The following is a 21235-nucleotide window of genomic DNA, read 5'->3' as shown; positions in this document are numbered from 1 at the left end:
GTATAGCACATACAGTTATGTAGAGTACATAATTGATAAACACCTGTTACTAGTTTGTGTTTACTATACTGTACTTTTTATCGTTAATTTAGTGTACTTTCTACTTATTAAACTTTACTGTAAAACATCTAGGTTTGTATAAGTAAACTATGATGTTCACACAACGATAAAATCTCCTAACAACACATTTCTCGGAACGTATCCCTGTCATTAAGCGACGCATGTCTGTACCCCAATCCCAGTATCCAGTCATGGTATCTTTCTGTAAATTCTTCTTTAAGAGAGGATTCCCAATAATGAACATGTTATTTGAGCTCAAGAATTGAACTGGCTTCACTAGACATGTACCTCAAGTTGGAGTATTATTGTAAGAGGGAAGTTCTCAGTTTGAGGCAAAATACTTGGTTAACTTAGAACTACTTATATTTTCAAAGTTTTTAAAATTTTTGCCCTCTAAGATATATTTGAGTGCTGATAAATGAAACAAAAACAAGTTTCTTTCACGTTGTTGAATACAGTTCAAGACTTTCAACTTTACATGAAAACAAGGCTTTCCTAGGATACCTAGGAAAATATTTTCGCTTCAGGATATTATAGCTTTCATAAGTTTTTCAAAAAGTCATGTGTCTACAATGTCTGGATATTGCCATGTTGCGTTGTAATTGGGTTCTCCGGTTGAGTGAATGGGTAATGACTGTCTGAGGTTGTGTCAAGGCACTTGTCTTCTGCTCTGTACCATTTCAAGAAATGTAAGATGCTTATGCAGCTGTAAAAAAATGCAGTGTTGTGGTTATAACTTTGCATCCTGGAGCAGATGTGTGTGATCTGTGATGGAGTCAGTTATGAATGTTTAATTTCCATTCTGTTAAGTAGAAAGTATGGGTATGGGGCCACTGATTTATTGTGAAAGAACTGTTATGTGGCATACAGTTTTTGAGATGTTACAACCCTATTTCATGTTAAATTGAATAGTTATGCCAGATAATGTTTTTATCTGCCATTTAAAATTATATAACAAACTGCCATTTAACAAATATAACATTTGATTTATATTTACAGTTGACATAAGCCATACATGCATGCAGGAGTTCTTGTGAGTCTTGTCTGTGCTCCGGTGCACTGTAGTGCAGGTAATTATTGTCTGTTGCCCCCTGTAGGAAGATGGGTTTCTGCACTGCAGAGAACCTAGGGATGAGCCCTACGGTGGTCGTCACGGAGATTTCAGGTAAACCACCTACTTTGAGATTGTCATGTTTTTCATCTACAGTTAATCTCCTTTGAGATCTGTCTCTCTGCCTGACTCAGCCAGTGTAAGGTAAAGGGGGAGTTGTGTCATTAATGCCATTATTGGTCTCATCCTGAAACTACAAACAGGACATTAAGTTGAAGGTTGAATGTAGGATGAGATTTAACTAAAAATTAATAATGGCCAGTGTGTAGTGTTAAAATTTTACTTACATCAATCCATTTTTCCATCCATTTTATCCTCCCTACCATCCAGCTGACGTGCACTGCACTTATTAAATGTGTTCTTAATAGCAGCCAGAGTTTGCTTTTCAAGTTTCAAGTTTATTGTCATAGATACAAGTACCATGTAGATGTATCATGAAAATCTTCCTGAATGCTTCTCCACAGATTATGGGAAAGGACAATAGAAAGACTGCATAAACAAAACAATGACAAACAAACAGTGTCAATGACAGCAATAACAATAAATAATGGTAACAGTAGTAACGATAATGGTAACAGTCGGAGAACTCAGAACGAGAGAATGAGAATGCTTAAAGTGACAGAGTAATTTACCAATGTGCTTGGGTGGAGCAGTCCAACTCTAGTTACTAAAGGTGGCACATTGGTTAGTGTTGTATAGTCTTACAGCAGTGGGGTAAAAACTGTTCCTGTACCTAGCTGTGCGGGTTCGAATAGACCTGAGCCGTTTTGCAGATGGCAGGGAAGAGAAAAGTGCCCGTGCGGGGTGACTACGATCTCTCACGATGCGCATCGTCTTTCTGAGGCAGCGTGCGGTGTAGGTGTCCTCGACTGCTGGTAGCTGCGTGCCGATGATCCTGAGCTGTTTGACCACCCTCTGTAGGGCTTTCTTGTCCTGTATGGAGCAGCTGCCGCCCCAGGATGTAATACACCCTGTGAAGATGGACTCCACAGCATACCTGTAGAAAGTGTGGTGAGGACTGTAGTGGACGTCCTGGCTTTCTTCAGACGCCTGAGGAAGTGGAGACGTTGATGGGCCTTTTTGATGGTCGATGTGTGTGCTCAGTCCATGTGAGTTTAGCAGTGAGGGTGACCCCTAGGAATCTGAAACTGTTGACCCTCTCTGCAGTGTCTCCTCCTATGTATATGGGTGCATGAGCCGTTTCCTGAAGTCAATCACGAGTTCCTTAGTTTTACTGACTTTGAGAGACAGGTTGTTGTCCTGGCACCACTCTGCCGGGAGCCTCGCCTCCTCTCTCTAGGCCTTCTCATCGTTGTTGGTGATCAGACCCACAATGGTGGTATCGTCGGCAAACTTTATGATGGCGTTGGAGCTGTGCCTGGTCACACAGTCATGTGTGAACAGGGAGTGTAGCGCTGGTCTCAGGACGCTTCCCTGTGGAGTGCCAGTGTTGAGGATCAGTGGGGAGGAGATATTACTGCCAATCCGCACTCGCTGGGGTCCGTTGGTGAGGAAATCCAGGGTCCAATTGCACAGTCCCAGCCCTAGTAGTTTCTGGATCAGCTTGGTTCGGGTGACAGTGTTAAATGCTGAGCTATAGTCTACAAACAATAGCCTTGCATAGCAGTTTTTATTATCCAGGTGAGACAGAATGGTGTGAAGTGTGTGTGGTATTGCGTCTTCGGTGGATCTGTTGTGGCGGTAGGCAAACTGCAGTGGGTCCAAAGTGTCTGGGATGGTGTCCTTAACGTGTCCCAGCACCAGCCTCTCAAAGCATTTCATTGCAATGGGGGTCAGTGCCACTGGGCGATAGCCATTAAGGCAGCTCACTTTGTTTTTTCTTAGGAATGGGGATGATGGTGGTGTTTTTGAAACAAGTGGGTACAGTTGAGGTTTTTAAGGAGCTGTTAAATACATCCGTGAAGACAGTGGCCAGTTGCTCACTGCATGTTTTTAAAACTCGCCCTGAAATTCCGTCCGGTCCAGCAGCTTTGCGGATGTTGACTCGGCTAAAAGTTTTTCTCACCTGTGCCATAGAGGCGATGAGACCGGCATTATCATGTACTGTGGGGATGCGCAGAGGGGGGTCTTTCAGCTCGAAGCAGCCATAAAACGCATTCAGTTTGTCTGAGAGAGACACAGCAGCACCCGTCAATGCCCGCCTTTCTGGTTTATAATCCGTTAATGTTTGAATTCCCTGCCACAGCCTAGTGCATCTTGAGTGCAGTTAAACTGTGATTCCACCTTCCTGCTATTTTCCCGTTTCGTGCTGGCTATGGCTTTGCGGAGCTCGTACTTGCTCTTCTTGTACGCGTCCGAGTCTCCGGATAGAAACGCGCAAGTTCGCGCGCGGATCTTATTTTGGATTTCTCCGGTAATCCACTGTTTTTTGTTGGGGAATAAGCAGACTGTTTTTTGTGGTATGCAGACATTTACGCAGAACCCGACGAAGTCCGTGACCACTGTGGCATACTCGTCCAGATCGGAGGATGAGTTTCTGAACATGTCCCAGTCCACGGAGTCGAAGCAGTCCCGGAGCCTTTCCTCCACTTCTGGTGTCCAGCGCTGTACAGTGCGCGTCACGGGTTCCTCTCGCTTCAGTTTCTGCTTGTAGACCGGGAGCAGCAGAATCGAGGCGTGATCTGACTGCCCGAGGTGTGGAGGCGGCAGGGAGTGGTCTGTGGGGAAAAAAAACAAGGCTGTAGGATTGCTTTTAGTCACTTCTCTGACACAACTGTATCGGAGGTCACAGCTCAAGGAAACGAGGCTTGGGGTTGGTGTATGACCTGCTGTTTATTTACAATAGTCATGAAATCCAGCATGCTCATTTTCACATCGAAAACATTTTTTTATGAGGGGAACACAAGCTTTCATAGATGCATTCTTTGTCGGGAATCTTTATGTGATGGGAAGACTGAGGCAATGGCCTTAAGTACACTTAATCTTTCATAATAAATACTTATTTAAAAAAGCTTAGCAAGTACAGATTAAGTAATGAATGGAGAACTGAACAATATGGAGTTCTTACAGACCATATTGAACTGTGTCATTTAGGTTCTGACCAATAGGGGGCAAAAGTGCTCTTTGTTTTAAGTCTGAAAGAAATGGGCCCTTGTGCTTTGATGAAGGTAGGTGTGTCTGTTGCATTTGAACAAAATGAACTGGTCTCTGCATCACATTAGTTGCTGTGCCTTGAAGACATGATGGAAACATGGGCAGAGATTTGAGAGGGTATAAACCTGGTGTACAACACACTCTACTCGTCTGAAAGGCCTGTTGTACCCCGATTTGACAGTGGTGATAGCCTGGGAGCAGCACATCTCCTCTTTACATGGCACTCACTTTACTGGCGCACCATGGTTATATAGTAAGTGGTGTGTGTCAAAGAAACACAAACTCCAGTTTCTGTACAGAAATGGAAAACGACAGTAGATGGTCACTGCAACTGGAGACTGCAGAGGTAACTTCATTCCCACTAAATCAGTGTCCAGGAGTCTGACTCCTCTCTGGTAAAACTCTGCAAAACACTAGAGGATGAATGTGTTGCTGTGTCTTAGAAGAGAACAGTTCTGCTATTGTAAGGAGTCACTTCAGGAGCGATTCAACATGTAGTGCATGTTTTTGGACTTTAGTAACAGGACTAGACCCTTCATAGTTTATTTGAGCATATTTTGGTGAAGAATCCCAAGATGTCTGTATCAAGCTCATGAACTTGGAAGCAATTCTCTGTCATGAGAGCCTTGAGAAGCTCCTGTAATGAAGATTATGCTCTTATTGAGGAGGGTATGGGGCATCCTCCACATCCCATCTGTCTCTGGCTTTTTCTGCTGTTATTGTGGTCAGAAGGTTGATGGCCTCACCCTCATGCATGATACCTTCAGGAAGCCCTGACAGGAAGTCTTAGGATGTGTGCCCCCTCCACTTGCCGGAGGGAATTCACAACCATCAAACATGCTCCCTGACCCTATGTGTGAAGCCAAGAGTCTGCTGTCCTGGGCCAGGGGCACAGCTGAATTGGCCTGGCTGGATTTCAGTTCTCTCTCTCTCTCTCTCTCTCTCTCTCTCTCTCTCTCTCTCTCTCTCTCTCACACACACACCAGCAAAAATGTAAAGAACCAGGTGAGACAGCTTGGTTGGTGGCTGGGGTCACCCTACTAACTGTTTTGCTACTCTTGACTTCATGCAACACATTTCAGATAATGAGCCAAATGAGGATATCATGACATTACAGAAGTCAGCTAGTCTGAAGGTGCCCTCCTTAACCCTTCCCCCTACTATTTAGGGGTTTGGAAACCATGTTTCCAAAGCTTCTTAAACCCCACAGTTTTGTCTCTTTTTATGTCTCTTGGGTATATAAGTCCAATTATGCATGAAATGTTCACTCATTGCCCCCAATCCCTTCCTCACGTTTGAGGAATGCTATGAAAGTAAAGGCCAGAGATTGTTGTATGTAATGACATATGGACATGTGCCCTTTAGTAATATAAAGAGCACTGCACTGATTAATTTTATGTTTTTCAGCTAAATAGGGACTCTATCTTTCTTTGAATTTGATTGTCAGGGTTTAATGAAGTTCCAGAGAACATTAAAAAAGGTATGGCTGCCTCTATGCAGATCCAGATACTTCTTTCTTTTTGTTTTCACGCTTTATCTGAATGAAATTTGGTCCCTCAAGGTTATTTTTGAAAGGTATCTGGCTAAGTGGATGAATGCCAACCGCATGTCTGGTACCTGAACTTATGAAGCACAAGCCTAGATTTTGTGTGCTTGAATCATTTGATTATACCTCCTTTATCAGTTTGTATTCAGCACCGACTCCCAGCAGGTTATAAAGTGTCACTTCAGCTGACCTGCTGAGAGGTAACTTAAGCCTTTATCCCAAATTGAATGTATCTGTTGGCTGAGCGAGTGACTGGTGTGGATTTCAGCAGCCTTTGCCAGGTCAATCAGATAAAAACTTACTTTAATATATTTCAAAGATGGATTTAATCAAAATCCAGTTGGAAGGGAAAGTAAGCTCTCAAAAATAGAACAGTGCCAATGTCATTTGTCCTTTAAGTCTAATAGGACGTTCATCCTTTTTAAGTAATGATGAAATAATTATGAATAATGAAGATGAGCCAGTTTTAGAGTTTGTTGGAACAGGCATGGTAATGTCTTGAAAGAATATGTTCTTGGCTGATGTCTGGTTACATAGAGGTAATCACACAAGAGCCACTGTTATGTAACGATAGAAGTGAAACTGGCCATTCAGCTTTGTCTTTAAGAGGGGTGTGATACCCTTGCTTTTCAATATGAAAAAGTGGACTTTTTGTGTTGAATGAGTTCATTCCAGCTTAAATCTGCATTGATCAGCAAATGGTTATCTTAAAATAGATTAGAGTGCATGCTTCCTAGTTGTACTATTACAGTTAATAAAAAGCAGAGATTTTTTTGTGGATTACTACCAAAATATTGGGGAATGTTTTCTATGTCACTGACTTTGTGAGTTTACTGGTTAAATGACCGTGGAGCTCTGATGCACTGAGCAGTGGCTGGTAAAATGAAATTGTACGTGGTAATCTGCACAATTTACTGTTTAGGCAAGTGGCTGACTGAGTCTTGGGTACATCAAACAGGATATGGACTCATAAAAGTTTCAGAGGTCACGTTGAGCCCGTCTTTGCGTAGAATGTGTCCTGAGGGCAGTCAAGGGTCGTGCAAACCAGGTGCCTTTAATTCGTTTATGCCCTTATAGTACGACACGTCGTATAACAGTATAATCAGTTTGGCATTTTGGAGGGATCAGAAGTCAAAAACAATGGCAACCAGTGAGTAAATCTAATGATTTTACTGCAGTCAGTGCAGCAGTGTGTAAATAAAGGTGAAACGACTCACAGCCATGGAATGCCAGAGTTTGTTTAAAAAGGTGGAAGACAATGGAGTTTGAGGCAAGTCAGTTGCTCCAAATAATATCTTACCCAAAAGACTTATTTGTGATCTGTTTGTGGATGTGCTTCTCCCCTGAAAAGTCTGCATGCCTTTCAAGTTTTTAGGTCAAAAAGATTTAAGAATCTTCCACTGAATTTTCCTCCCCCAAGAACTCACAATTTTTCATATTTTATTCTTCACTGAACAGAGTTGTTCTCAGTTCAGCCCTGTTTTGTTTTGCATTGCTTTAGACACCCTTTAAAACCAATGAAATTATGGCACATAGCAACACGCCTACCCTGTGGAACAGCAAAGCAGTGGGAAACCCAGGAGGCAACTGTTGAGATGGTAACCGCAGCTCCTCAACCGTGCTGCATCTAAGGAGTGGTTTCTGAAGGCTGTTTGGCTGTAACCCCAATGCCACTGTCTACCCATTCTGCACTGTTATAAAAACAAGATGGAAATTATCAACAGTGGACCTTAAATGAGACTAATCCCTGAGCTCTACTTGTAGATCATGTGTATTTGGAAAATGGCAGCAGTGATCTTAGTCATTGTGGTTTTTTTTTTTTTTTTTTTTTTTTTTAAAAACTTCTCACAGCCTTTGCATGATGCAAAGATGCTCAAGGTTTTTGGACATCTGCTAATTTTAAGGATGGGAGAATTAAAATTTGTTTTTTTTATTGAGAAATATTGTCTGACAAGGCATTGGTTAAACTTGTGTGCCACAGTTCTTGTTATTGCAGACAAAGCTTTTTAATATTGTCTTTTATAATCCAGTTTATATCTGGGCTTTGCAGTAGTCAGTCAGTTCCACTTCTTCTGAGTTGGAGACTGTTTCAGTAAGTGCTTCACTGGAGTTTTGTCTAATTGGACGCTTTGGAAATAAGACTTCGCAGAGTAACTTTTGTGCCGTCCCAAAGTGTAACTGCTGAAACTGTAGGATGCTGATCATCATGGCAGTACAGGTTTGCTTTCCTGAATGTCCTTAAAGAATGGTTTGTTATCCAAAAAAGTGGAATTCAGTTTCTATTGTTTTGTTTTTTGAGGTATCTTTTGAAAGTCTTTTGTTAATATACTGGTCCAGAGCACAATGGGTCTAATCTGACCGTATAAACAAAGCTACGGGGAATGAAGATGTGGTCTAATCTGAAATAAGATCTAATGGGCCCACTGTGGTGTGATCATGATTGTTGTGTAGCCTAGACTGTAGATTAGCAGTTTGTCTGCACCCCTGGCCAGAATTTGGGTTTGGGTGGATCCTGCATTGAGATCTAAACCTGGGAGTCTTGGGGTGCATTTTATGCCATACGGTTGACTGGCTTTCAGGTGGCTGGACCTGTAGCTTCTCATCTACCTGCCACAGATTCATTTCTACCTTTGGAAAGACCAGACCTGAGTGGCCCACGTGGTTCTTCATGTAATGTCCATATATACCAAATTGCATAAGAAACTTGAATTTTTTTTTTTTTCTTTTTCATTATTTAATTTAGGTGTGTGTGTGTGTTCTTCCCCAACTTGCCCACTCTACTTTTGTAGACCTCAGTAAGGACTCATCTCAACATGCAGCATTTGGGATTGCTTTTTAGGGATCACCGGGACGGCTTCAGGAGAAAACCGATGTTCCCCCCTCATCGAGAACGCTCCCCTTTCAGGAAAGATGTACCACCCTCTCCTCACAGCCGCTCAGGTTCCAGTCTAAGCAGCAGGAGCTACTCCCCAGAGCGGAGCAAGAGCTACTCCTGCCAGAACCAGCAGAGGAAGAGTAAGTCTCCTGTGAGGAGAGTTGACAAGGAAATGTACTATGTGGCATGAGTTTCACATGGTCTTGACGGGAACTTTCTTTTGTAGACCGAGGTGAACATTCACTAAAACAATTTATCTTGAACTGATTCTGTTAGGAACATTATTTCCTAACATGCATCTATCCATCCATTACTTCTGTCAGATATTCAGTTTTAAGTTATCAGATATTTTTCTTGATATTTAGATTTTAAATACCCCCCTTGTAGGTACAAAGAATTCCGCTCCTCTCTTTAACTGGTTTGCTTTCTTAACCACAGCAGTACCTGCTATGCATTATTTTCTCCCAATGTTGACTGATGTTTAGCAGAATGTTGAAAACTGTTTCTTGACCATCACTATTTCCAGTGAACACTGAGGGTAAAACATAATATATTCATTCCTTAGTTATTTCCTTCATTACAAATTGAGTAATCTATTAATTTAAATAAACAGTTTAGGTTCCTGTTGTATAACAAAGGCTGAAGAATCTGAGACCTCAGAATTACAAAAACACACACACACACACACACACACACTCTCTTTCTGAACCGCTTGTCCCATACGGGGTTGCGGGGAACCGGAGCCTAACCCGGCAACTCAGGGCGTGAGGGGGAGGGGGACACACACAGGACGGGACGCCAGTCCGTCACAAGGCACCTCAAGCGGGACTCGAACCTCAGACCCACCGGAGAGCAGGACCCAGTCCGACCCACTGCGCCACCGCGCCCCCCCTTAGAATTACAAAGAGATGTAATTTGTATATGAAAATTCACGTAAAACTTGTCAACTCTTCCAATGCGTTATGAGAACAGATATTTCAATTAAAAATATGCTCCAAGCATTGGAAACAGTAGCCATCAAGGAAGATGAACAGAATGCCCCCCATGTATGGTGTGGCTTCTCCTGCTCACATTGGTTGTCATAGTCATTTGTGTGCAGGCAAATATTTCACAACTCATCTCTAATAATGATCACCCTTAAAGCAAGACATTTTAAAAAAAAAAAAAGTACTGAAAGTTGCAACAGCAAAAGAATGCCTTTATAACTTAGTGATAAAATGCAGAGTTCTCTTCAAAAGCAACATCATTATAAATGACTTTCTATGATTTGTTGCAAAAGATACCTTAAAACAAACTCAGCAGAAATGTTTTCAGAGCACTAAATGATTGCAGTAATCATGTTTTGTGTGTGTGTGTGTGTGTGTGTGTGTGTGTGTGTGTGTGTGTGTGTGTGTGTGTGTGTGTGCGCGTTTTTATATAAATAGTAACTCTTGTACATGGAGTTCACTGAATTCAGCTGAAACTGGAAGTTTTCATTAAACTGCTTAAAACTGCTAAATCCCTCAACTTTATTCATAGGTTAAATGGAAGCAACAGAGAAATTTTAGAAAACAAAATGGTGAATACCAGCATTTTGCAGTTTAATTGTATCTTTGAAAATCTGTAAATCAGATGTTTGAGAAATGCAGCACAAGTGTATATCATTTAAAGAGCTATAGTAAAATTAAAGAATCCATACATTCTCAATAACCACTTGCCCAATGCAGTCATGCATTCATACATAAACACACTAAGGTAGTTTACCCTCACCAATTCACCTGAACCTTGTGTCTTTCTATTGCACTTGGAAACTCGCATGAGCACAAGAACTTGCAGACTTTACACAGACTAAGCATGTTTTGAGCTCATAACCCGTGAGCTGTGAGAGGCCGGCACCACTTTCAATGTCATCATTCTACACAACAACCACACAATAAAACAGTAAATTGAAAAACCAAGAGTAATATAGTGTAAGATAAATAATGAGATGGGATGGCAATGTAGAGAAAGGAGCAAATGTAGAAGTGATTTTGAAGATGTGGGTCTTATGCCTGGCTGTGAAGGTGCCAGAAGAGTTCATGTATGCTGGACATAATGTTTTAAAAATAATACAGGGGTTTTGTGTGTGGTGTGTAGTGTGCACAAGTACTATTACCTAGTGTGGACTGGGACAAGTGAAAACTACATCACTCGCGCTCCTCTTACTTTGACCTGTCATGGATCACATGAGGTAGCTGCCAAGGCAGAGAAGTCATTCGGTCTGCAGCGAGTTAGTGTTACACTCTTATAGCTCATCCTTTTTTTTTTTTTTTTTTTTTTTTTTTTTTTTTTTTTTTTTTGGGAATCCATTTTATGTTCTTCCATTTAAATAAATAGAGATTAAGTTTTTGACCAGCATATCTCCATGAGAAATCATAGTTATGTGAGCAAAGCCTGAAACTTTCTCAGGGAGAAATAAGCACGGGTACTTGGTATGGTACATTAATTTTGTTTGGTGCTCCACTGAATTGGTTGGCTTCAGTGCTGTCCTGTGATCAGTCTTTAAAGAAATAAAGCCAGTCAAACAGCTCATAAAGACAGGGTGAATTAGAAAGAATCCTATATTGTCATCTTATGTTTTCATTTATTAGCATTAGGATTTGTGGGAGTTAAAGCATCTAGTGTATGAAAATGGTTGGTGCTGTAATGGATTGTATACTGTAAGAGCAACACCAAACAAAACTGCCTAAGACTTGCTTTTTTACCTATGTATTGAACCTCTGTTTCTCTGCTTCCAGGATATGAAGAGTCTTATAGCCAAGGCAGGGCAGAGTTGGGTAAGTACACCCTTGTGAGAATCACTCTTTCACTGATGTGCACTGAGTCCTCATGCTACGAATACTACAGATACGAAGTTTCAAACATGGAAAAAATCCATTTGTTCATTTTTGTTTCTTTACATGTGTATTTTCATGAATTTGTTATCGAGCAAACTGAGTAGGAGTGACGGACTGTCCTCATTAACCTGACTTTCCACCGTTTACACCTTTCTTGTGTTTAAGTGCTGGTGGTCAATAACTAAATTATAGGCACTTCACATGCTAGACCCTAACTGTAACTATGTATTACATTTATTGCATGTTTTTATGAACATCATAATATACACTACATATGTATTTTACAGTAAGCATATAACACTGAAACCTCGACCTTAAGAAGTTTTAAGCATGCAAAAAGGATTTAATCCAACTCCTCTAAAGAATTAATGTTGAGTACAACAGCATTGCAGGACAGACATTGGTACTTTAATTGAGAAAGGTAGTTGCATTTGGATCTCCTGCTGTGCACCTGTCCAAACTACTTATTGAAAGTGAACAGGACACACACTATGGTTTTTTGGCTATGTCTACTGTCCCAGACCAGGATGTCCATGAGGGTGGGGTGGGCTGTACCATTTTGTTTCTTGCCTCCTTGAGGCTTCCTCTCAGCGTTCTGTACCAAGTTTCCTGATTCTTATCAGGAATACTAGTGATTTATTTGAGGTCTTATTGTACAAGTTGATGCTTCTCTTCACCTGAGTTTGTAGGTGCATTGTGTCTTTATCAGAGCAAGATAGCCAATGTTACTATGCTACAATATAAATGACTGTCCAAGGAAATTTTCCCCTAAATTATTGTAATGGTTACAGCTTGAGGCAATTAAAATCAAAAATGTGAATGGCTTCTGGGCCCTAAATGTTGATCATAGAGCTCCTGTGCTTTACCTGCCTTGGTGGTGCACTCTGCTTAGCTGAACAAGAGTTAAGTTTACAAGGTAGTTCATACATCTTGTTGTCCCAGATATGATGTTGTTAACTTGAAATTTGTGTTTAATCACAAAGTATTTTCTATTAATGGAGAGAAAGTTGGCATCCATCAGAAAATAATGGAAGGACTAGAAGATAGGAAGGTTGGGACTGTGAAGCTCCAGGGAAAATGTGTAAATCTGATTCACTGGTGCTCTGGTACAACATCCGTGTTGAGTCTTTAAGTGTCTCGGAAGAGCAGGTCTTTATGTATTGTTTTATTTGGTGCTAAGATGATCAGTACTGGATAAAAAATCTTTTTTGGTTTAATGGTGTCTCGATGTTTGGAGTGAGTGTACCAATTCTTTTGAAGCAGTGGGGGAAAACTGCCATCAGTGTCCTTGTTTTTCCACCTCCACAAACCTGACTGGCGTAGCAATTAACCAACACTTCAAAGTGCGCTGAGAGTGTCGTCTTACCAGGAAGAACAGATGTTGACATGTGCAAGAGTATTCACTTTCAGGTTTTTCTGATCTCATTTTAGTGATTTCAGAGCCCCGGTGTTACATTTGTGGCTGATGTAAGAGTGTGGCAGCTGTCTGTCTTGTCTGTATGCGATTGGCATTGTCAAATAATTGGAACTTTTACTTCTGAAAAATTTAATAGTTTCTGTGTGCTTATTCTTTTATTACTCTTTGCATTTTATCACTTATTAGCTATGTCGATGGGCACATGATTAATGTCTGTAAATTACATTGTGTATTAAGATCTCATTGGCCATTGGTGTTATTTCATAGCCCAGTTCATGATAATATTTCTTAGAATTTGTGGTCTTTCCCTTGTAAACTAAATTCATGGCAGTACTGAGCACCCATCTTACTGCCACAAGGTACCCAGTGGCTCCCTGTAGCCTCCCAGTTACTGACCTGCAGTGCCTCCCCCAGGCACCTGGTGGGAAGGCTCTTACTCATTACTGCTCTAATTGTAACGAAGCACCTCAGAGCTCCGTTTCGTGAATTCTTTAATTAGTGATCTACAGATGGATCATATTAATGAGATATTGCCTTGTAGTGCTGCCAGGGTAGCGGTTTCATTGTTTTTGTGGGCAGGATTTTTGCACATAGGAACCCATGAAGGATGTGATAAAAATTAATAAGGACTTTACTTGTTTCCATGTAAACAAAAGTATCAACTGAGTGTTTACAAGGAGTCTTTATGAAATATTATTGTAGCAGCATCTGGTAACAAAATTATGATGGTCAATTTGTAATTTTCTCTTCCATCCAAAAAGGTGATTTTTTTTTAGTCTATATTTTGGTGAAAATCTTCATAAGCATTTTGCTTCTAAGTGTCAACCTTATTTGCACTGTGATTTATGGAAAATATTTTCAGTAATTTCACTTTATGTCCTCTTCATTGATATTTACATTTACAGTTTATGATCATGTTTTCTTATACACTTGACGATGGACTAGGGTGTATCCCCCCAGCCTTTCATCCAATGCTTCCAGGGTGGGCTCCAGACCACCATGTTCCTGCTCTGGGCAAGCAGCTATTGAAATTGGGTGGATGGATGTTTCCTTCCTGTTAAGATCTTTCTGTGAAATGAAATGCTCTGCTGATCACACTTCTGTTCTTTGTCTAACGTGGATTTTTGCAAAAGTTGGATTGAACACAGATTTATTAAACATGCAGTTGTAGCAGATGCACAGATTTATCAAACTATTGCATTAAACATGTATGCTAAGAAAAGATTTGTTAAATATGCGGCACAACATAGTTGTCTGTTGTTCAGTGAAGTGAGAAGGATCGGGCCGCGTTGCGCAGCCGTGTCCAGCCATGCCACAGGGAAGGGGTATGATGATGCTAAGCTTACCGTTGCTGTATCGACTTGCTGCGCCTCACCATGCGTCAGTTGTTTGTCATGATGGGTTAATCATCGCTCTCCTCCTTCAGAATAAAAAAAAAAAACAAGCTTATTCCCCCGAAGCATCCTTTATGTAAATTTGTCTGGTGAGGAAAAGAGGGGGCTGGTTATGTCACGAGTAACCTTATTCTTTCTACTTGTAGAACTTCGGTGTGTGTTCAAGGTAAAATAGTTCAGTATTTCAGTGTTTGCCTTTTAAAGAGCTACGTCATTGCTTTCCTTGTACTCTTCGTTGTAGAAAGTTCACACTGAAACTGGTTGCCTTACTGCTGTACAACAAATAACACATTCTTATTTAGTGGCATCTTTCACATGTCTTTGTGAAAAGTACTTATTTGTTTTTACATGACCAATATCATGATTTTTCTATCTAATGGAATAAGCAGACTGCTTGAATAAAAAGGGATGATCACTTGTGCTGGGAGCAAATGAAATGGGTACCTATAATTATAAATCTGGAAGTACTTTTTGGAATGTTGCTTGTGCCATGTAGCAGAAGCTCTGGGTGGTCTAAAGGGATTTTTATATGCTTTGGATTTATATATGGTGCAACATATGTGGTTTTTGAATTCATTCCATAAGCAGTTTTTGGTCTGTTGTATGGAGTGTGCATCAAAGGAGCCGGGGGGGGACACACACAGTACATACATGCGTCGCTTAACGACGGGGATACATTCTGAGAAATGCGTCGTTAGGCAATTTCATCATTGTGCGAATATCACAGTGTACCTAAATGTAAACCTAGATGGTATAGCCTTCATGCTGTCGAGAGATGCGGTAAACACAAGATTTATGACGCTGCTGCTGGTGTAACACAGCATATTCAATTCAGTCCAATTTATTTTTATTGAGCGTGTGAAAGAATTATATTTCCTTCTCTAGAACCGATCAGCTGCAGGAGATCCGTACAAAACACTCACATGTAGAGACCTTTCACGACAACATCGGCCAATGGGAGAGCCCCAGACAGCTGGATGTCATCCTGATTGGTTTGCATTGCTTCCTTTTATTTGCAATCTCATACCATAGGTCGTCTGAAGACATGGCAACGCTTTAGAAACTTCTCTTGCGTCCAACGCAGGAGTGATCTATTCTATTCTCCAAAGAATTTGTCCCTGATTAAGAAGTTTGTCGGGACGCATCCTAAAAGTTAAACTTTCTTTGTCGTTTCTTCTATCAACATTTCTCCATTGCGTTAGAAGGCATACATTTTCTGAATATCTTAACTTTTACATCACACTAGAACAATATTAAGTATTTGAACATATTTTTGCACCACACTTGCAAATGGTGGTCAGCGTCAACTCCCACTGTGGTCAGGCTCAGACAAGTCCAAACGAGAACCACCAGAGTCATGATGACAACAGGGTGTTCATTCTCCTATAATGTGACAGATGAGTCCAAGAGTCAATGCCTTTGACCTTAACAGCATGCGGGGTAGACAGCAACACTTGATAGGGGCCTCTCCACCATGGTTGGTTCCAGTGCTTTCTCCCCAGGTTTTGAACCAGGACCCAGTCAAGGGGTGTCAGCGCAGTTAGCGGGTCAGCACCGGCATCCGGTATCCTCCAGCAATCTTGAACTTGTTGGTGGACTGCGCTCAGACTCCTTTTCAGCCCTGTAAGATAAGACAATAAATCACCATCTGCAGTTTCTAATGCTACACAACCACCTGGCATGGGGGCTGGCATTGGATGACCTATCAGAACCTCGTAAGAAGATGGTTCCAGCTGTCTGTGAGTTCTCCCATGTTGCACTGTTAAAACAGTAAGCAGTGCGTTGAGCCAGGGACAAGACACTTGCCACTATGGCATCTTGCAAGGCATGGTCCAGGCCATGGGCTGCCTTAGCCATTCCCGGATAAGCACTGCAAGGAAGAAAAGGTTTGTTACTTGTGGTGTGTTGGACGATTCCATTCTTTCCAACAGTTCCTCGTCCCATCCTCTGTTGTAGATGCACCTGACTGAATTAAGAACATGTCATTAGGCAGAGCACTTTGGTCCTCCTGAACTACAATCAGTCTTATAACAGGGGCCTAAGGAGATAATGCGGCCTCTTTTGCCCACTTGTCTGCTGCCGCATTACCCTTGCCCACTGGATCATCTTGCCTTGTGTGTGCCTGGCACTTTACTACCGCCACTTGCTAGGGCAACGAGGGCTGACGACAAATTTTCGACCAATAATGTTGTATGGGCTCTCAGAACTAGTATGAAACCCACGCTGTCTCCACAGCACTCCATGGTCATGGCAAACCCCAAAAGCATACCAAGACTCAGTGTAAATGGTAGCTGTTGAATTTTCTGCCAACACACAGGCTCTTGTTAAGGTATACAATTCAGCTACTTGTGCAGACTACATGCTGGGTATCTGAGCACCCTCCAGTAGGTTCCGCTGAGCAGAGACCGCTGTGTAAGACGTAGAAGGGCTACCATCTGGCAGTTGCAAGGAACCCCCATCTGCAAATGTTTTTAATCTGCCCTTGAGCAGAATGTCACTCAAGTCAGGTCATGGCTTAGTTTTCACCTCCAGCACCTCCAAACAGCTGTGGCTTTCGCTGTCCATCTCTGTGGGCAACAGCGAGGCGGGATTCAGAGTCAAACACCTCTCTAAAGAAATGTGCTAAAGTTAACACGTTCTGGTAGTGGGTCACCCATGCCGAGGTCAGATGAGTTGTACATCCTTGCATAAGGATTCCGTGTACTGCATGGGGCACTGTGACTACCAACTCACGCATCTGCACCAAGTCTGCACAGGACAATATGGCTTCCACTGTGGCTGCCGTGGCCCTCAAGCATGCTGGGAATGCAAATCCAACTACAGCCAAATGCTTTGAGTAATATGCGACCAGACATGATCCTGTGTTAGCACTGCAAACATGAACCCTCTTTTCTTATCCACATACAGCTCAAATGGCTTGGTGTAGTTAGGAATCTCCAACATTGGGGCAACCGTCAGGGCTTGCTTCAAGTCAGTCAAAGCAACTTCTCCTTCGCCTGTCCATATCAGTCCACCTGTCAGAGAAAGGCCTTTATCATGTATCATGTCAAGTAATGCGTGAACTCTTTGTGCCTAGTCCTGGATCTGTAGGCAACAATATCCAGTCGTGCCCAGGACAGACAGTATTTGATTCGGTTGCAGGTTTTGGAATCTCCAATATTGATTGTGTTCGTTTCATTCCCAAAGAATGACCTGATGGGGTTAGGACATGTCCTAAGTAATTCACATGTTGTTTAACCACTTGCAAATTCCTTTTGGACTCTTTGTGGCCATTTTCAGCTGGATAGACTAGGAGTGCTCAAGTATCTGCTTCACAAGTTAGCTTAGTTTCTGAACACAAAAGCAGGTCATCAACATACTGCACTTCCATGGGGTGCGACAAACCTTTCCAGATTTTTTGACAGCACCTGACCATACACGCTGGGTGCCTTGGTGTACCCCTGCGGCATCACCGTCCACATCCAGTGCTTCCCCCTGAAAATAAAAGCAAACCAGTATTATGAGTCAGGGTGAACAGGGATCGAGAAAAAAAGCATTTGCTAGATCTATGACAGCATTGGGAGGAATTGAGGACAAAATGGTGGTAGGATTCGGAACAATCGGAGCTCTTGCCTGTATTGCTTCCTTCACTCCCTTTAGGTCCTATACAAACCTCCAGGACCCCTCTGCTTCCTTTACTGATAGGATAGGTGAATTTACAGATGAGTAGTCTATTTCCTTTACAGCACCTCGTTTGACTAAATCTTCATGTACCTGCGCAATACCTTCCTCAGCTTCCCTTAACAAAGGGTACTGCGCGTTCTGCGGTCGAAAACTAGATTTTAGATGCACCGTCAGTGGAGCTGCTGTTTTTATTTCCCTGTAGTCATTGTTTCCCTGGGACCACAAAACGTCTGGAATTTCATTTAACCACTCAGATTGTCTTCCCCTCCTCTAATTCTTCCCCTACTTCCACAAACGATCCTACTACTTTCCTACTCACTTCAGCCTCACTCTGAATTTTGTATCTCTGCACCTCCCCATCTTGAGATACCCATCTACCGTCTTCCACCCGGACCCAGTTTTCCCTCACACAAGAAGTTTGTACCCAGGTCCCCAAATCTTTCCAGTCTAAGCTTCCTGTCTTCCCCAGTGATATATGTGGTGCTGAATCCCCTTCGTACCACTGTTTTGGGCTGGAATCAGAACAACAGAGGCTGCAGCGTGGTCCTTTGTCAGGAGCAAATGAGACAGAATGATTGTCTCTTTCTCAAGTTTGTTTGCCAGGAACTCCCGTTGCTCTTGTCGATCCTCTGCAGTTTCTTCGCAAAGAAATGTGCCATGCAGTGCAACCTTGTGGGCTGTGTCATACTGGGAGGCACCTTGCCTCGCAACAGCGTGTCATTGTCCAGCAGCCAAGCAGTGTATTGCGATAACACCTCCTGAGAAAACTGTCCCAATACTGGAGATGTGATGTTGGTACTCTTCCTTCACAGACAGTCACACCGAGCTTTGCAAGCAGGTCTCAACCCAGCAGGTTCACCAGACAGTGGTCATTAAGGAGAAATGAATGGTTATTCACAGCAGTGTCTTTTGTCATTCCCACGGGCAGTGGGTCTGTTTCTTTCAGGCTTTGTGTTCTTCCTGATGCTCCCATGATGCGGATCTGGTTTCCATTTGTGGGAACCCCTGCACCTCCTGTTTTCTAATAGTGGTTCTCGTCACCGCCCTTACCTGGTGCCCCACATCAGACCTGATGATACAATTGATGGTCTCTATTCAACCCATTTCCTTCCTGGTGGACACAGGGGTGATGAGAACCCTGGCACCTACTGTCTTCTAATAGTGGTTTTAGCGAAGGGGTCTAGCTGGGGTGTAGCAGTTGATCAAGACCTGTAAATAGCTGGGAGCAGTTCTATTGATGCATTTACAGACAATAACCAGGGTCTTGAATTTGATTCGGGCAGTGCAGAGAAATGAGAAGAGGAGATACGTGGGAACGTTTCGGCAAATCAAGCACAACTCATGCAGCAGCATTTTGTAGAAGCTGCAGAGGTTTGATGGCAGTAGCCGGAAGGCCACACAGGAGAGTTGCAGTAGTCCAGATGGGAAGTCATCATGGCCTGGACAGATAGTTTGGCAGAGTCAATTGTGAGGTAGGGACGGATGCTACGGATATTATGCAGGATGTATCTGCAGGACCGGGTTGTGGCTTTGATGTGCTGAGAGAAAGACAGAATCGCATCAGTCGTTACTCCCAAGGAGGTAAGCGAAATGAGTGAGTTGTCCAGTTTGATCGACAGGTCGTGACAGGAGGACAGGCCAGCTGGGAGTTAAAGAATCTCTGTTTTGGAGAGGTTAAATTGGAGGTGATGATCAGACATCCATGAAGAGATGTCCAACAGGCAGGCAGCAATGCATGCGGAGATGTCTGATGCACCAGGTGGAAAGGAGAGGAAGAGCTGAGTATCATCAGCATAGCAGTGGTATTTGAATCCATGGAAGGCTATGACCAGACTGAGGGAGGAGGTGTAGATGGAGAAAAGGAGAGGACCTAATATCGAGCCCTGTGGGACACTGGTTGAGAGAGGCAGAGAAGAACAACGAGAGCTCTGCCAGACCACTTGATGTGATCTGTCAGATAAGTAGGACTCAAACCATCTTAGTGCCACACCTTTGATCCCAAGCTGGTTAAGATAGGAGAGTAGAATCCGGTGGTTGACTGTGTTGAATGCCGCAGACAGATTGAGGAAGATGAGGACCGAGGAGAGGGAGGCGGCTCTAGTGGCTTGGAGAGCATCAGACACCGCCAGAAGGGCCATCTCCGTGAAGTGACCAACTTTGAAACCAGACTGATAACCATCGAGGAGACAGTTCTGGGTGACGAAATCAGACAGTTGATCACAGGCCGCCCATTCTGGGGTTTTAGACGGGAAGGAGAGGAGAGAGACGGGTCTGTAATTTTCAACCAGATTGGGATCCAGGGAGGGTTTTTTTAACAGAGGTGAAATTAGAGCGGTTTTGAAAGCAGTTGTGAAACAGCCAGAAGAGAGCGAGGAGTTGATGAAGGTGGAGAGTTGCAGTAAAATGTTCTGTACAAGTGACGATGGGATTGGGTCAAGCGAGCAGGTGGTGGCTCTGCGCAGTATCATGAGGTCAGAGATTTCTGATTTGGAGAGCGGCTTCAAATTGGAGACGATAGCTTCGCAGGGAGGTCCAGCATGAACCAAGCAGGTTGATGCTGAGAACTTGTCAGTGATTGCTTTGACTTTGTCTCAGAAAAACAAAGCAAAGTCGTCAGCAATGAGAGAAGAGGGAGGAGGAGGAGGTGGTGGGAGGCACAGAAGGGAGAAGATCGCAAAGAGTCTGGTTTTTTTTTAGATGCAGACTGTATTTTGTTGTGGAAGAAGGTTTTAGCTGAAGAGACAGCAGATTGAAAAGCAGCTAAGAGTGACTGGTAGGCATCCAGGTCCGATGGCATTTTGGATTTACGCCATCTTCGCTCTGCAGCCCGCAGTTTGGTCCTGTTAGCACGTAACGTATCAGACAGCCATGGGGTAGCAATAGGGCATGCTGGTCTAGAAGACGGGACAGAGAGAACCGAGGGAGGAGGATAGGGCAGAGAGGAAAGCGTTAGTGGCATCATCTGTAAATAGATCGGAGAATTGCGCAGCAGAAGGGAGAGCAGCTAGAGTAGCAGAGGCAAAGCAGGAAGGTGAAAGAGATTTTAAGTTGCGGCGAAAGGTGACAACGGGACCAGAAATAGGTGAGGAGTTAGTGGTGAGGCAGGGTTGAGAGGAAATGAAGAAGTGGTCAGAGACATGCAGCGGAGTAACAGAGAGGATAAAGAACAACCACAACAAGAGTGATTGGGGCAGTGATAG

At 42.9% G+C, this 21235-nt stretch overlaps 2 protein-coding genes across 3 annotated transcripts in view; one reads left to right on the top strand and one right to left on the bottom strand.

Moving 5' to 3' along the window:
• The window catches only part of ttll1 (tubulin tyrosine ligase-like family, member 1), a 917975-nt gene that overhangs the window by 370233 nt on the left and 526507 nt on the right, over positions 1 to 21235 (bottom strand). The gene's annotated exons all lie outside the window — the stretch shown is intronic.
• The window catches only part of LOC108942346 (periphilin-1-like), a 39343-nt gene that overhangs the window by 4467 nt on the left and 13641 nt on the right, over positions 1 to 21235 (top strand). For both annotated transcript variants that reach the window (XM_018765651.2, XM_018765650.2), the window contains exons 5-7: positions 1158 to 1225; positions 8671 to 8846; positions 11463 to 11501. In XM_018765651.2, the coding sequence (XP_018621167.1) occupies positions 1158 to 1225; positions 8671 to 8846; positions 11463 to 11501 (283 nt within the window). The remainder of the gene's footprint in view (positions 1 to 1157; positions 1226 to 8670; positions 8847 to 11462; positions 11502 to 21235) is intronic.

The sequence above is a fragment of the Scleropages formosus genome, chromosome 5, assembly GCF_900964775.1.
Source record: "Scleropages formosus chromosome 5, fSclFor1.1, whole genome shotgun sequence".
In the NCBI taxonomy this organism is placed as follows: Eukaryota; Metazoa; Chordata; class Actinopteri; order Osteoglossiformes; family Osteoglossidae; genus Scleropages; species Scleropages formosus.
This window is presented reverse-complemented; position numbering and strand designations above follow the sequence as displayed.